Source organism: Aplysia californica, unplaced genomic scaffold (genome assembly GCF_000002075.1).
Source record: "Aplysia californica isolate F4 #8 unplaced genomic scaffold, AplCal3.0 scaffold00155, whole genome shotgun sequence".
In the NCBI taxonomy this organism is placed as follows: domain Eukaryota; kingdom Metazoa; phylum Mollusca; class Gastropoda; order Aplysiida; family Aplysiidae; genus Aplysia; species Aplysia californica.
In genome coordinates this window covers 1,245,822-1,262,539 of record NW_004797425.1, presented here as the reverse complement: position 1 = coordinate 1,262,539, position 16,718 = coordinate 1,245,822, and the positions used below count along the sequence as shown (strand labels likewise).

At 38.6% G+C, this 16,718-nt stretch overlaps 1 protein-coding gene across 1 annotated transcript in view; it reads left to right on the top strand.

Moving 5' to 3' along the window:
- The window catches only part of LOC101855336 (E3 ubiquitin-protein ligase NRDP1), an 18,934-nt gene extending 3,929 nt beyond the window's left edge, over positions 1 to 15,005 (top strand). The window contains exons 2-9 of the mRNA XM_005097479.3: positions 5,700 to 5,797; positions 6,218 to 6,385; positions 7,284 to 7,415; positions 7,988 to 8,119; positions 8,316 to 8,395; positions 10,320 to 10,561; positions 13,248 to 13,371; positions 14,436 to 15,005. Of these exons, the coding sequence (XP_005097536.1) occupies positions 5,708 to 5,797; positions 6,218 to 6,385; positions 7,284 to 7,415; positions 7,988 to 8,119; positions 8,316 to 8,395; positions 10,320 to 10,561; positions 13,248 to 13,351 (948 nt within the window). The 5' untranslated portion in view covers positions 5,700 to 5,707 and the 3' untranslated portion in view covers positions 13,352 to 13,371; positions 14,436 to 15,005. The remainder of the gene's footprint in view (positions 1 to 5,699; positions 5,798 to 6,217; positions 6,386 to 7,283; positions 7,416 to 7,987; positions 8,120 to 8,315; positions 8,396 to 10,319; positions 10,562 to 13,247; positions 13,372 to 14,435) is intronic.
- The last annotated feature ends 1,713 nt before the right edge of the window (positions 15,006 to 16,718 follow it).

The following is a 16,718-nucleotide window of genomic DNA, read 5'->3' as shown; positions in this document are numbered from 1 at the left end:
TTCAGAAAGAGACAGAGAGAGAGAAGAGGGGAGGAGTTGATCTTGCGAGAACTTCCGGGCGGGTGAGAATAGCCACTTTCCCCTTGGAAATGACCTGAGAAGGATGGCTGAGGTTAGCGGGTGTGACCCTGGTGGGTTAGGACTGATGCTCCTCAGCATCGTGTTCGTCACTGTTTGTATCGTAATAGTTGAATAGTCACAGTCAGGGTTGTCAGTTTGGAGCCAAATATCCCAAAAATTTGGCTCTTTTGAATTATAAAATGTCTGGCCCGGAGAATTTCATTTGGCTCTCCGGTTTTTTTTTGGCTCCAGACTCCAAATGTTCAAGAAGAAAGGGAAAGAAGAGGCAAAAAAAGAATAAAAAGAAAGAATAAAAGAAAAACAAAGAAAAGTGAAGAAAAGAGCTTGAATGTCTTAATTAATTGTAAACTAGTTAGATCGAACACGATTTACGCCCTAGCTCTTTTGGTCTAAATGATTTACAACCCTTCTACTGTTGTGCAAGAGCATAAGTCTCGTGTCTTTTTACGTTTGTACTCTCTGTTCGTGGAACTATAATTTGTGTGCAGGCAGAGAGTCTCGCCATCATTAAGTGTGTAAACAATGAATGGTCCGGCCTCTGGCATGTCCCACGTCCCGTGCAGTAACGTCTGTAGTCAGCCGTTTTTTTTAACTGAAGAGGCGAAAAATGTTTTATCGGCCTGGGAGAGGTCGGGGGGGGGGGGGGGGGGGGCCTCGACTCATGCCCACACCGGGGTGGGAGCTATTCTCACCGGGGGAGGGGGGGGTGAGAATAGCGAGACATGTGATGATGGGTATTCTCACCCGCGGTGAGAATAAACGTAGTCTACTTCAGTGGAAACTCTGCACTTTTGGGGCTAGTTTTTATAACAATTTTCAGGAGATAAGGATAATTGGGGTGTGACGAGATGACCGTGGGATGAAATGACCTGTTACTAGTTACCGGCCAAGACAGTGCACTCTCAAAAACATGCATGCATGTTTTTATCTGATACTGATGGGATACCTAATCCATGAAGCTACAGCGAGCACCTAGCACACCTCTCTGTGATTGGCCCAAATATAGATAGATGAAATATTTCTGCCATCTATTTTTGTTGTCTTCGAGGGTTTCCTCCAAGACTGTTTTGTTTCCCTCGCAAGTAAATGTTGACTAGATTCAGCCGTGTTTTGTTTAAAAAAAATTAATTTGTGTTAGATCTATGTTTTATTAACAATCTCAGCAATACTTGTTCAAAGTTGCACACACACACAAATACCCACACGCATGTGCGCGCACGCATACACACACACCCATGCCCAAGCAGTTGGCGATGAAACCTAGTGACGTAGCCCATCACGCACCAAGCGGCAAAGCGGGCCGGCCACTGTGAGATCTCGTCAACTGGCAAGGGAAGCCCCAGAAGACGACAAATATATTGCCGAAATACTTCGCCTGATATTTGGGCCTACCACAGAGGTGTGCTAGGTGCTTTCTGTAGCTTCATACTTTATAATTATAGGCCTGATACTAATAATGGTCATCTTGCCTCTTCCACTGTCAACGAAAGAGTGATCATCACACTACTGTCAATCCAAAGTGCTCTCATCATGGGATGAATTTTTGTCCCGGTAGCCTTGTCCAGCACTTAAACTTAGCTGGTGTCACTGTCAGTGTCGGTTGTGGTGGAAATGTCTCCTCAGTCGCATTGTTATAAATTATTTCCTCATATAAATACCCTGCTGTGTTTACAATAATTAATGCAAATGGTAGATTATATTTGGAGGTAAAAGCTGATTTTGTGCACGTCTCTTGGGTTTTATTTTTCAAATTTCTGTGCCTCGGGTACATCCTTCCTCTTTTCTCTTTTCTTCTATGACAGACCATGTTCAGCTAACTCTTTGGGTTTTTTAAAGTCTGTTTCTGGTGACGTCACACTTTTGTTGCGCAGGTATTGGTGGGTGCTCTGGTGTGGTTTGCTTCTTCTTTCCTATTAAACATCTACCGTCCTTATCTCCCCTTCTTCTTTTTTATGTTTGTTACTCTCTTGTAACACCTCTAATCTTCTAACGCTCATATGACCTTATGCAGTTGCAAACACTGTAAAACCTCTACTAAAACTAAAACTAGCTGGTTATTGTAATTTTAATACATGGGACTTGAACATTTGAAATTGTGCTGTCTCCAAGATAGTTTCCTTTTCATTTTGGGTCTTTAAGGTTTGTTTTGTTTGTCACTTATTATTTCTAAAGCTAACAGCATTGGAGGTTTAAGGAATGAATGCAAGACAGTGAGATGGGTTAATGTGTTTCAGTGTTAGTTCAATTTCAGCAGTGTCAAAGAAATGCACACATGCTTTTCTGTATCCAAATTAAAGGTTCAGGCAACCTTAGAACATACAGTACAGTATTATACAGGATGAAGAATGAAAGTGAAGACTTGATGATAGAGGATTTTAGTGCAGTCTGGCCAAGGTCAGGGACTCACAAGCTAAGACTGAGAATCAAGTTTGCCATCTGTGTCAGGTTTCTGTTGTAGATAGTGTCTGTTGACTGATAATGCAAACTCAAAACTTTAGACAGTGTCAGTTGACTGATAATGCAAACTCAAAACTTTAGACAGTGTCAGTTGACTGATAATGCAAACTGTCAAAACTTTAGACGGTGTCTGTTGACTGATAATGCAAACTGTCAAAACTTTATTTCCAGGCCAAGAGATTTTATGGAAAGCTGAAAAAATTAATAATTTTGCCTTACTTAGTGACTTAAGTTTCAGTATGTCTGTATTGCCTTTTTTTTAAAAGTTGGTGTACCAGTGTACCTCCTCTTCTAGTTCTTGACCTTCTTGATTAATCATTTGATCAACTCTACAATTGTCTGGAACTACACTTATGATTATGTGACCTACCTATTTTGTTGCATGTGCTGTAAAACTCTTACTGAAATTTAAAAATATTTAATAGCTGGATGATTTTTCAGTGAAAATACAGGTGGTCACAGGGCCTAGGTCCTGCTTCTTCTGTCCCAATGTATGTATTTCTGTGTGGCTTTGTTTATAATTGTTAATGTGCTTCTCTTTCAATCAAACAATTTCAATAAACATTTCCCCAAAATTACTTTAGTACAGAACCTTAATATTAAGATTACACTATTGTGTTTTGTTTATACTCGGTAACACATTCCCAGAATATGTTCACGAGGCATCGTGGTGAAATCAGGATCTCATCAAAATAATGAAATCGAAGAAACTATCATTTTTCTGTCCATTTGGCAATTTTTATTGAATTTTTGTTTTTTGGCTCAACCCTAGGCGATCATAAATCAGGCAGCGCAGCCCAAGAACTACACACCTTGCTTGTGGGCTGACACACCGGCCGCTCAGGCTTCGGCCCACAGCAAGCAGTGACCTTCGTAATGATAATAATGATTACAACGGCCACGGCTAGGCGGTCTCTTTCTCCCCCTCTCTCTCTCTCTCTCTCCTCTCTCTCTCTCTCTCTCTCTCTCTCTCTCTCTCTCTCCCTCTCAATCTCTCCCTCCTCTCTCTGTCTCCCTCTCTCTCTCTCTCTCTCTCTCTCTCTCTCTCTCTCTCTCTCCCTCTCAATCTCCCCCCTCTCTCTCTCTCTCTCTCCCCCCTCTCTCTCTTTCTCTCTCTCTCTCTCTCTCTCTCTCTCTCTCTCTCTCTCTCTCTCTCTCTCTCTCTCTCTCTCAATGGTTTAGCTTCCCTGTGTTTGTGTTCAAACTAACGGACATGTAAAAAATTATTCTAGACAGACAAAAGCGATGGAAAGACAGAAAGTTGACTTGAGTTGAGTTAGAGTTTTACGGAAATGGAGGGCACACACTGATATGTTTTGACACCTTTTCATAGGATAAAATGTTTGGTAAGCTAGCAGTCCATGCCCGACATTCTGTTTCATCCGAAAGAAATCCATACAAGGTCACTTTTTCTGCACCTTTCTGACTGTCATAGCCAGTTTTGCATCCACCAACTGAGCATTTTCTTCCCATTGTTGTTCTTATTCCTTCAGTTTATTTTGAAGGTGTCAGTCACAGTCCAACAGAGTCATAACCACACATGATGAAAGCAATAAATAGGCCTAGAAGAGAAGCATGTAAGCACTGTGAAAGAACAGCAGATATTAAACAAAGCAGGTCGGGAAAAACACAAAGGAGCTCCCCCATAATTATGATCCGTATACTTTTCCCTACCTAACAAGGGTGGGCCCCTAGACGCTCAGAGTCTAGATATATAGATTTATATCTACATGGTCCTTTTAGTCTATTGTTTGTGTTACAAACTAATCTAAATCTAAAAGCAGATCTAGGGATAGGATGGAGAGTTCGTTTTTAGTGGTTGTTTGCATAGGGAGGCTCTAAGTCAGTGAAGAGTGCGGATCAGAAGGGGGGCCTCCACTGTGTAGACATGGATTTTAGAATGGATTTAGACAGATATGAATTAAACGTGCACGGTCAAAACTTCACTGCAGGTTTAATCTAAACACGTACACTGATGGAAGAGATATTTGATATTCACACAATCCAGATGATTTGGGAAAAAAAACTGCATTAGGCCTCAACTAAAAGAATCCAGGCATTCACTGAGTGCGATGGCGATGAAGAATCTGAAAATGAACAGTAGGCCTACAGTGCAGCCAAACAGCACTTCAAATTTGCGATCTCAAGACTGCTGGTCAATCTTAATTAATTAATTAATTAGTCACCACTTCTGTTCCTCAACACACACAATGATGTAGAAAATATTCACATAATCCAGATGAATTGAAAAGCAAACTGTATTAGGCAGAAATAATCCAGTGTCAAAGCATGAGAAAACAACAATTCAAACTGACCGCCGCACCCTGCGTAGGCTTATCACTACTAATGATCTACAAGGTTGTGGGCTTACTACACGGGTGTGTCAGCCCAGAAGGAATCTAGGTCAGTAGCGCGCAGGTGGCCTGATTATATGACCGTCTAGGCTCAACCCCATTTATATCCATTTATAAAAACACATTTCCAGGTGAATTTTACTGAAAAACGTTGATTAAAGGCACAAAAATGTAAATTTTCAGTTTCCAGAGACTCAAGCTTTGGAAATCACCAACTTTGTCAGCCATTTTTGTGGGAATTTTACCTCTCTGAAACCCGGTGACCCGGACCTCCTTCAATCGCAAATATCTTGACTTCTATTCAAGATAGACGTGTATTATCTTCATCAAGAGATGGTCAAACGAATAAGCTTTAAGATGATACGAACAACTCCAGATGCCCAAAAATTGACGAGCGCCTGATTCCACCACATCGTGACACATATAAATATACACACACAAATGCGAAATTATTGTTGTCTACTTGGGTCCTCTTCCCAACCCCTACAAGGATGCTGCGATGAACAGTCTCAAGTACTCTTATTGTGACTACAGTAGGTTCTTTTTAAAACAGAGGATATTTTGTCATATTTGTTACCAGACTTTACTGTTGAAATTGTATTTTGGAGGGTTAGTTTCGGAATCTTTTATCATAATTTTCTTTTTCAGATATGTTAAATTATCTGTTTTATGTCTTTAGATGAGATGAGTAGATGGGCTTACATCCAACTCCAGTGAATTGGTAAAGGAAATTTGTATGACATTTAGGTGAAATGAAATGTTATTGTACAATTATTTTTTAAAAAAAATTATTTTTTTTTAATGTAGCTGCTGTGATGGGGTACGATCTGACCCGCTTCGAAGGGGATGTGGATGAGGAACTCATTTGTCCCATATGTAGTGGAGTCCTGGAGGAACCACTGCAGGTAAAAAGAGGAACTTACATTTTTTCTTACATCTATCATCTATTTTATTGAGACAAGAGGGAAAAATAAGAAAGTGATTTTTTTATATTTTTTTTTATTTTTTAGGGGGGGGGGGTTGTCAGTGGATTTTTAAAAAAATGTTCCTTGGTTACTTTTGATATATAATGTTGACAAGAGTGAAGAAAGTGTTCTTGAAGTAAGATTATGTTTGAAATAGAATCTTTCCTGAGGTTTTTATTGGGTGTCATTCTTTTCTTTTTCTCTTTTAGGTTATTATTGAGCTCAAAGTCATACATATTTTTGTATGTTAAAAAAATGGTTGCTGGGAGTCTCAGTCTAAAGTGCATATCATGTGGAATTGATTTTTACACCTGTTTCTTGTACGATGGAAATTATAAAAGATTCTAAATGATTTCACAGGCACCTCAGTGTGAGCATGCCTTTTGCTCAGCCTGCATTCATGAATGGTTGACACGCCAGCCCACCTGCCCAGCTGACCGCAGCCCCATCACACCCAATCAACTGAAAAATGTGCCTCGTATTCTGAGGAATCTTTTGTCTAGACTGACCATCTCCTGTGATAACAAAGTAAGCTTGAACTTGTGTATTGTGGGATTCTGGTCTGGCCTTTCTCTTTGTGTACAAAGAGATACAGTAAACTCTTGAGCTTGTGCGAGACATAGAGGTAGAGAGATTTTTTTTCTCTCCAAATTTCTGGAATTAATAGACGTAGAATTGTTCTCTTTCTTCTTTTTTCTTTTTTTTTTGTTTTTTTTTTTGGGGGGGGGGGGGTACTTTTTATTTACAATTATGACAGCTATCATATTTCATTGAACGTAAAAGGTAAGTTTTTGAAATCCAGGTATATCACCTGAGCTGGCCTTTACCTGCCTGACAATGAAATGTCACCATTATCAAGATGACTTTTTCGCTAATTCTTTGCAACATACACTTACATTTGTGGCACTGCTCTGATGTCACCCATTAATGTCCTTTTCTAAGGTACACTGCGTGTGGTACCCCTTTATAATCTGAACTCAAGACTAATGAGTCTGAGCAACAGCTTGTCTTTTGACAAGGGCTAAAATGATGATGGATGTTGATTTGAAATTGGCCAGGGGATAATTCTCCTTTTGCGCACTTTTCAAAATATTCGGTCATGAAGATAATGGAGCATTGCACTAAGACATATAAAACTAAACAAACGTCTTCCAGTGAAAGCATTTTACTCCCAGCCTCTCTAATGTCCATTCCATGTTACTGAAAAGTGGACACTGCAGTCAGTATATTTAAAAAGTCTCTTTTGTAAAAATCAAATCAGGTAGAAAAATGTATCGATAGATTACCATGCTTAAAGGGGGGGGGGGGGAATTGGAACATCCCTCTAATTTTAAAGAAGAAACAAAAACAGGCACAACGTGTTATCTGATAGACCTCTTTGATATGCTTTTTCAAACTATTTACATTCTCATTAATGCTTTCACAGACTTTTGGATGTCCAGCATTAGTGAAGTTGGACGCTCTCCCTTCCCACCTTCAAGAATGTGAGTTCAATCCAAAAAAACCTGTACCCTGTGAAAATGGCTGTGGGTCCATCATACCAAAAGATGAAATTAAGGTGTGTAAATATTTGTGTAGTATTGACTGTTTTTTAAAGAAATTATTCTGATTTCTATGTATGTGTATATGATTATACGTAGAATGAATGAATGAGCCTCATGGTAGTTACATTGATCACATCAATTTAATAGTTTTGTTCTAGCTTTTGTGTCTGAAGTGTTTTATCTAGAACATGTGAAATCTTTGGTAGAACCAGCATCACATTAATGTTTATTTAATTCACTGGATTTGATTGTATTTGGTGAAAATTATGTTTTCATAATCCCTAGTATTAAGAAACTACAGTCACTTGCATTCTGAGAAAGGCGTAAGATGCCCGTTGTGTTTGTGGTGATTGAAAATTCATGAATTGTCTGCGATACCTTTTATGGTAATGATGACCAAATGTCTGATATTTAGTTCTTTTTCCATTCTACTAAGCTAATTATGTACTGATTACCAGTACCTAATTGTAATTTCCCATTATTTGGCACTTTCCATTTATCTGGAATTTTTACCCAGATTAGCTACAAATGTTCATGCTTGCTGTATAATAATTTCTGAACATTTGTCACTTTTTGTTCTGGTCAGGATCACAACTGTGTTAGGGAGATTCGTTCCATGCTGCAGCAAATGCAGCAAAAGTTTACAGATCTTCAAACAGAGAATATGGAACAAAAGATGCAGTTGACTGAGCAGAAGAGAGAAATTCAGATGCTGAAGGTAAGAAATGATGCAGAAAGGTTACTCTGTGACAGGAGACCAAAAAATAGAAATTGGTAATTTGTAGTTGCTTTTTTAAATCAGGGATCTGACTGTACAACTCTATAGATTATCCACAAGGTTGTTTGTCATGTTGAAAACTTACTTAATAAATTTTCCAGTTGAATTTATGTCAAGCAATCTTTGTGATGTGCAGGAGCTGTTGCGGTCCATGAGAGTGTCCAGCCCGAGAACCAATGAGATACAAAGCACCATCGAGAATGAAGATGTCATCAGGTGAGTACTCGAGCTGCAGCAATAATATTGTTCTGTTCTTCGATAGTTTCCCCTGTTCTCATAATGAGGTGGAAGTTAAAAACTTAAAACAACAAAAGCATGTAAACTGTGTTCAATTTCCTGTAGTTATACTAGCATCTGCGTTTGTTGCCATTTTTTTTGTCCAAAAGTTGCCACAAAAATGGCAAAAGTTCCCATTAATTTTCAAGCTTTCTGCTCTCCGTGACGACATAATATAGCGATATGTTGATAGAGGTAACTTAATCTAAAACACTAGAATTTCTTGTGCTCTGTTTTAAGCATCCAGAATATCATTTGTAGCCATACAGAGTGTAAGGAAGTGAAAAATAGAGGTTTCACAACAGAATGAAATCAAAATTAGAATAGCAAATAAAACCCCACAAAAATGAGTAAATAAGGATGTGTGTCAACCTATCCATAGACTGGCCGTTTTAACTCTAAATGCGTGGATTTCAAGAAATAGTACAGGATATAATATGTAAATTATGGAATCACACACAGGGGGCCTGCCAGTGTCAGTATTCGGTTTTGGTGGAGACACGCTCCAACATAACACTTTTTTTTTTTTAAAGGTAGAAAGAACATAACGCTATGTATACACAAATATAGAAAAACAACACATCAGAACAATAACGAGAAGAAAAATATTAACACGCCATCAAATTAAAAACACAACAAAGAGGGAAACATGAAGGAGAAACAGCAATATAAATAGTATGTAGCCTACTTATATTCTTCACATGAAAATTACAAATCAACGTGGTGTTAACAAGTGAGAATGAGACGAAGTGAAGCGAAAGTGAAAATAAACTTTCTTTCTAAAAGTAAAGAGGTTATGTTTCTCTTTTTTTTTCACGAATGTTATTCCCCATTTTTGTTGTTGTTGTTTTTAAATTATTTTTTCTTCGCGTCTGTGGGTTTTTTTGGGTTGAAAAAGTGCAAAAATCGCAGTCGCAGCAAACGCAGATGCTAGGTTATAGCTGACACAAAGCAAAAGCAGATCTACTTTTGAAGCATGATATGGTGGGAAACAATTACAGTGCACAGGAATCTGCTTAAACTGAAATCTGTGGGAGCTCTGTATTTTCTTAGGTCTCGCTGTGTATTCAGTTTATAGAGATGGCTCATTTAGAAATGGAAAAAAAAAATCAGTGATTCTGTTTTCTTTTGGTTTACCACTGTTTTCAAATGAATGATGTTCTAGTTTTAGAGAACTCCTCTGTATTATGTGAGAAACGCAGATTAGAGAATGTGTACTTTTAGTGCTTTTCGGTGTTAACTCAGTAGATGTTGTCACTGGAGGATATTTTGGTCATTTTAAAAACTGGCAGTAAACCTTAATTGATTGGTTTTTTTGCTGATATTAATTTTTATTTATGCTTTTAATGGTAGATGAGTGCAGAATTGCTGTCTGTCAAACACGATAAATATTGTAATGAAATAGATTTTAATGTGAACTAATCTTTGTTGGGGTTCTTTTCCTTCATACTTTTTTTAACAGTAACAGTTTTCAGGGTTAAGCTGAATGAATCACGGTTAGAAAAGTTTAGGCTATGTCTTAATTTGATAACCTTTTCTCTTTGCGGGTAGATAGACGGAGGCACTAGAATTTCCTGGCATTTTACTATTCCTGTGATGTTTGTGTCCATCATCTAGGTTTTCCCCAGCGTTGAATGACAAATGTTTTGCCATAGCATTTCCCCCTGGTTAGAAATTGTGGGTTGTTGAATTTCACCACTTGGGGGTCCTATTTCTTGCGCTTACACCCCCCCCCCCCCCCTGTTATTTCTGTCTGTCTTGGTTTTTATCCCAGCATGAAACGCACCTTATTGTTTTGATGGTCTTCTTTTTTATTCTAATAAAGAAAACTAGTTTGAAATGCTGTTTTCTTTGCCTTTGCCAGGTGGGTGGGCAGTCTGCAACCTGCACGGGTGACGAGGTGGGGCGGTATGATCTCCACACCAGACGCTGTCCTGCAGGCGGTGATCAAGCGGGCGCTCATTGAGAGTGGGAGCCCGTCCCATGTGGTCAACGAGCTGATGGAGAACGCCCACGAGCGACGCTGGCCTAGTGGCCTCAGCACTCTGGAAACCCGCCAGCTCAACCGCAGGCAGTACCAGAACTATGTGACCAAGAGGATCCCAGGTATGTGCTGATGAGAAAAACAGTTGGCGGCCCGAAGACTAACCTGGAATTTATTTTTTAGCTCCTAATTTTGAAAGGCTTAAAAAGATAGAAAATCAGGATGGTATGGAAAGGAATGAAGATGTTCTGGCTCGTGGCGTAGGTGGAGATGTACTCTTCACTTGTTTTGGAGAGACGAAAAATAAGAAATAAGCGTTGTATAATGGACTTTCTTCATAGAGGTTACATTCAGGGAGGACTAACATGCCCAAAGGAGTTATCTAAATTAAAATCAGGTTTTCTGTATGTAACTCATAAACATTTCCTGTCAGTGAGGAGCAAAGTAATTTATTCTATTAAAATAAATTAAAACCTATACTGTAGATTTATCCTATCAGAACAGGTTCTCCAAATGTTGAGTTCCTTTATGGCTTCTAGTACTTAGATGTTGTGCAATATGAAAATGCTATGGTATAGGACTTTCTGAAGTATGTTAATGTTGAACTGAATGGTATAAAGATTATGGTAAAACATATAGAAAACTTAAACATCAGAGGAAAAAAATTGGGGGTTGCTGAGAAAAGTGAAGGATGAACATGAAAATATGGACTTTCATATTTCTTGTTCCAATTAAGAAAGGTATATATTCTTGTTTATTTCTCAATGGAATTGAGCTGCTTAAGGGGAGAGGCAGGTCAAATTTTAATCTTGCTCATTTCTAGCCATTTGGTATGAAACTTCCCAGTATCACTAAGAACGACCTGAAAAAGAAATGCAGGGAATTTGGGGGTCGAGGACATCACCGTTGATATGGAAACGGCAGCCATCTTGAATTACAAGTAAACAATGTGTAAATATTTCTTATGAAATATTGTTCAACCAATTATGCTAAAAACTGTTTTAAACACTAATTTAGGCATAGATCTAGGTAACTAGCCCATTGAAATGATTAAATTTGGAGTATGACTTTTTTTTCTTCAGATTTTCAAAGTACATGTGTACAGGTGTTAATATATTTTTACACCCTCATGACACCTTGAGGTCAAAATTCTACATTAGCTTATGGCTTATATAATTTGAGAAAAGTGAATAGCCGATTCCCTACAATAACATCTTATCTTAACCCACTGAAAATTTGAAGGCTCTAGCTTGAATACTTTTTTAGAACAACTACTTTTAGTCTGGTCACCCTGTCAAAATCATGATTTTTTAAGGAAAATTTAAAGTCAAACAAAGCTTTCACAAGTATTCTACTCCAAGAGTGGAAAACGAAAGTGTATTCTACTCCAAGAGTGGAAAACGAAAGTAGCGAACTTTACTGAATACGCAGGGTGACACAGAAGAGCTCTTTCCGATTTTCACTGTGCAAGCACCGTGACACCAGAGCCAGGCCGAACAACAACTTCATTACTGGAAGAGTATTCTTATGCTGCAGGTTGCCAGGGTCAGACAGGGGTCAGACGAGCATGCCGCAGGAGTCAATAGTGAAAGAGAGCTATGAAAAACACGCCTCTTCTTTTATAGCTAATTAATGTGATCTATGAATAAGTGTTACGACCGCATGAATAATCCCCTTGTCGTTTGATCAGACGCTGAGATTAAAAGTTGCTCCAAATCGAATAACTTTTCCAGTTTTCCAGATTTCACACCTGTTCTGAACTTGCGAACAGCCGCTAATCAGCTATCGTTCGAAAGGGGAAGAAATGGGATAGTTTCCTAATATTTTTTTCATTCTGTTGCTCTCAAATATCTCCCTGTGGTAGGGCAATGGTTTTAAAAACCAAAAATAGGATTATTTTGCACCTGGAAACAACGTTTTGTGCAAAAATGAGCTCGTTTGAAAAGTGTGAAAAGGTGTTTGCTTTGAAGGGTGAAAGTCTTATTTCCTGAATATCCTTTCGAGTTCCTCAAGTTTCTTACTAGGTCGAAAATCCTCATATTTCATTGGATGAACATCTCTACCGGGGCTCCGTTATCTCTACCAACGCTTCGCGACTCCGAAAGTTCTAGAAGGGCAGACCAGCTGGGAAACGCCAGCGGGAATGCGCTTATCGGCGAACTTTTATCCAGGACCAGAATCTTAAGGGTTAATGCGAATGAGCACAGAAAAAAACGAGGCCAACGGCATAGTCACCCGACCCAATCAAAACAAAGAAAGTGCATTTGCATAGTGAGATTCCCCTTCCGAATAGTCACTTGTTTCTGTTAGTATCAAAGAAACCCTTCAGTGCAATGTATAATTTGTCTATGTTCAAATAAAGGGAAATTGAATTTACCAGTAGCCTATGTTTTAGGGGGGGGTACACGCAATTATTGTGGCACACAGGACACTCTTCGTGCAATTTTTGATACACCCTGAGGGAAAATGTGGCTTCCAGAACATTATAAAAACACTTTTCCATGGATACAAATATATGAAATATCGATAGTAGGGTAATCAAAGAAGTAAAAAGTCACAACTTTGAATTTTCGATAGTTTTACCCAAATCTGTCCCAAACCCACCCCCAAATTCACCAGCGTCTTCCCTTATGTGGAATGTGCATTATATTGGCCATGGTTGCTTTGGGTTGTATGATCTTTTCTTTAGGTTGGGTATAGATGCCAGTGTTCACCATAACCCCCTTTAACTGTATTACCTCCACAGGGGAACTTATGGGTCACAGTTCATATATGTGTATATCTAATATTTTTGTTTTCTCTTCTCAGGCAAGCAAGCAGTGGTGGTAATGTCCTGTGAGAACCAGCACATGCCAGAGGAGTTGATCATAGAGCCGGGACTCGTCATGATCTTTGCCCACGGAGTGGAGTGACCCTTCCCCATCCCGTTCGGGTAGGTACACTCAAAGAAATTTGCATGCTCATTATGTCTGTCAACTCGATCATGGTAGGTAGGTGACGGTAAAGATATGCTCACTAGCTCCTGCACCTATGTACATGGCATTCATCATAACAGTAATAGAATATGTTTTTGCATATGAAGTCCAGATGCTTTCAAATATGAATTTCCTGCTGGGGCTGGAAATGCTGAAAAGCCCATCTTTTTCTGTTCAAGAAGAGTGGAGGAAGGGACGTATTTTTTAATTCTTACTTTGCAATTTACATGTTAGCCTGCACCAGTCCTTAAACTTTCCCCTTTTGGAAACAGTTGATTGATGCGAGTGTAGTTTCAGACCCTCACAGTGTAGGCCATTTCAAATGGACCTGACCTCAAATTTACAGATCAGGGTGCTCTGCTGTCCCAAAGAAGAGGGTTGTATTTTCACAGAATCTGTTTTTCTAGTTTTATTCGGTTTGTTACCTTAGTCTTGCCCACATCCTTCTTGGTCAAAGGTAAGACAACATATCTTCTTTAGAAAAATAGCTTTCAAAGTGGTAAAGCTACGTCGGTGAATGGTCTTAATAATAAGCATCTGGAGTTTTGCACCTTTTTCTCAAAGTCATGAAATATGCTCTTATAACGCTGTCCCTTTGATTGGCAATATGTCTGTACTAAAAAGTTTTAAGGGTACCCGTAGGTAAAACATGGGATATTGTCAATGTTCCAACAAAACCAGCTGAATTAGACCTAGTGAGAGAATTCAAAATCCAGTAGTTTTAGGCATTTGCACACATTATGAAAGAAACTACCTAGAACTCAGCAGTAATTTCTAATAGTTTGACCTTGATTTTAAATTTCTGTAAATAAATATAATCATTCCAATTAAGCTGTCCATAATACAGCAACTTTGATTTAGTTCTGTATTTATTATTACAAACATCATAATGGCAAAGAAAACAAAGTCATGCTTTCCGAATAAACTCAAGAGTTCATTGACAAATTTAACTGCACATAATCAGAACATTGGGAACATTTTTATTAGAATTTCATTATTGTCCACCTTTCTGTCTTCACAGGCAAATTATGTGTCACTTTTCTGTTCTGGAGTATGAGTGAGCTGCCAGCAGAGCAAGTTTCCCCTACCTCCTTCTGTGTGTCTGTGTGTGTGCAACCTGGTTGTGATAACTTCAGTGCTGAAAGAGCTTGTGTGCGGGACCCAGGATTTGCTGCTATCAAAGAAAGGTTTCCTCTGATGAGACTCATGCTGGGGTCTGTGGAGGTTGCTATGGTCTATGTTGCCATTTGCTCTAGAAACGTACGCTTTGTGGTGTTTCTGTTTTCTCTTTCAAGTCAAGTGGATAAGTATTTTAAATTATTAAGTGCTGCGTGACTGATATATATTCATGTTTGGGCACCAGTGAAGATCATTTTTGTTGTCTTCGTGCAAGTTCCAAGCCTAAGCAAATGTGCAAATCATTTTTGAGCTCAGGTGATTGTTACCACAACTTCATCATAAAATGTATTCATTTAAAGATGTGAAAGTGTATGTGGCAAAGGGCGTTTCTCTCATTGAGAGCTGAGGGAGGTGAGGTGTGAGGGTTTTTTGTTTTCTTTTGTCAATTAATTTCTACTCTTTTTTCAGCAAACTTTACAGTGATGCACCATGGTATTTTAAGTTTCTTATTTGCAGATAGCTAGACAATGTAGTATTCTGCTAGAACAGTCTTTTTTTTTTCCAGGATAGAGTGCATGCTCTGTTTGCAAACGTAATTCAAATATTTGTTTTGATTTTGTCTGTGCGAAAATGGGTACCGTCGCAGTATCAATTAAATAAATAGCATTTGTATTGCGCATATCCCCGCTCAACAGCAGACTCTATGTGCTTTACACTATAATATTATTACCCCAGCAGACCATACAACACTCGGGAACATTCTCAGCTTCCCTGGAAGCATACAGTGCAAGCAGCTGATTAAGCGCTCAAACACTAACAAACTGACAAGATCTTTCACTGTCTATAGCCAGGTACCCATTCCCACCTGGGTGAAGTGAGGAAAATTCGTGTAAAGTGCCTTTCCCAAGGACACAACGTCGGGCCCCTGACGGGATTCGAACCCACGACCTTACGGTTGCGAGTCCGAGAGCCTAACCACTAGGCCACCGATTATCTCAGATCTGTTTCCCGTGGGATATAGGTGTAATGTTTATTCATTTTTTGCCCCTTTTTTCAATGGTGTTACAGTTTTGAGCCCAAACCTCTTACAAGTATTTCTGTTTTCTGTTTTATTTTATTTTAGTTGTCTCAGCCTTATAATTCAACAACTTGTCACACTACTATTTTTGCTGCATGATACTCTCATTCTGCTCCTTGAGAGATAATAATGATCGTTTGAAGACATCACACCAAATTCTCGTTTCAATGTCGTGTATCAGTTTCAGACGGGACACTGTAAGCTACTCATAGTTGATAAACTGAATGGGCTTTTCTTATTTTCTTTTCGGAAAGCTACGATCTGCTTTTACTCTTCCAATTCTCAACTTCAGCTTGTTGTAATTAGTGCAATGCTAATGTTTAAAGATGTCATATTAAAGTCTTGGAATGTATTGTAGAACTGAGACATGCAGTCAACTTCAAAGAGAAATGGAATTAAATTATGTATTTAGGAGGATTGTCCTTTTTAGTGGTCATTTGTAAGTTGCCGGCTCTGTGAGAATTGCATCTGGCTTTCATATGATCACTCAATCGAGATCCCACACCTGTTGTAGAAGTTTTGTTTTAGTTTTGGATCGCTCAACCTCATGCAGGATGAATGTTATTTTCTCCTATGCATTCTCTATAAAGAATGCAGGTTTAAAGAAGGAAAAAAATGTTAATGCAGTGTGAAATTTGCCTTATCTAAGTACAATTTAGTTGAATATAACATTGGTCTTTGACAAGCGCATTAGGATTTTTTCTCAAAGCAATGAAAATGCAAGAATTTAGAGCTTGTGCATTGAAGAAACCCCAGTTTTAAGTGTTATTTCTGCAGTTGATCGCGGTTTTGAGAAAGCTGTTGTGAGTGTAAGGCCTGGGAACCGCCTTTAAGTAAAGAAAAAAATGGGTTTTTTCACCTCTTCACCTTTTGTTTAGTGTTTGGTTGGTATCATGTCAAGGGAAAAATAATTTTTTCAAATCAATTGTCTTTTTTTTTTCTTCTTTTCCAGTTTAAAGTGATATGATAAGGTCATACCTGTGTCGATTATGTATAATATTAGATTTTACAGTTCTTGGCTCTTACAGTGCCCTTCCCGCATCCACAGGCGATACAAACATTATTCAACTCATAGCAGATTTTCCATGACACATTTTGTGAATAGAG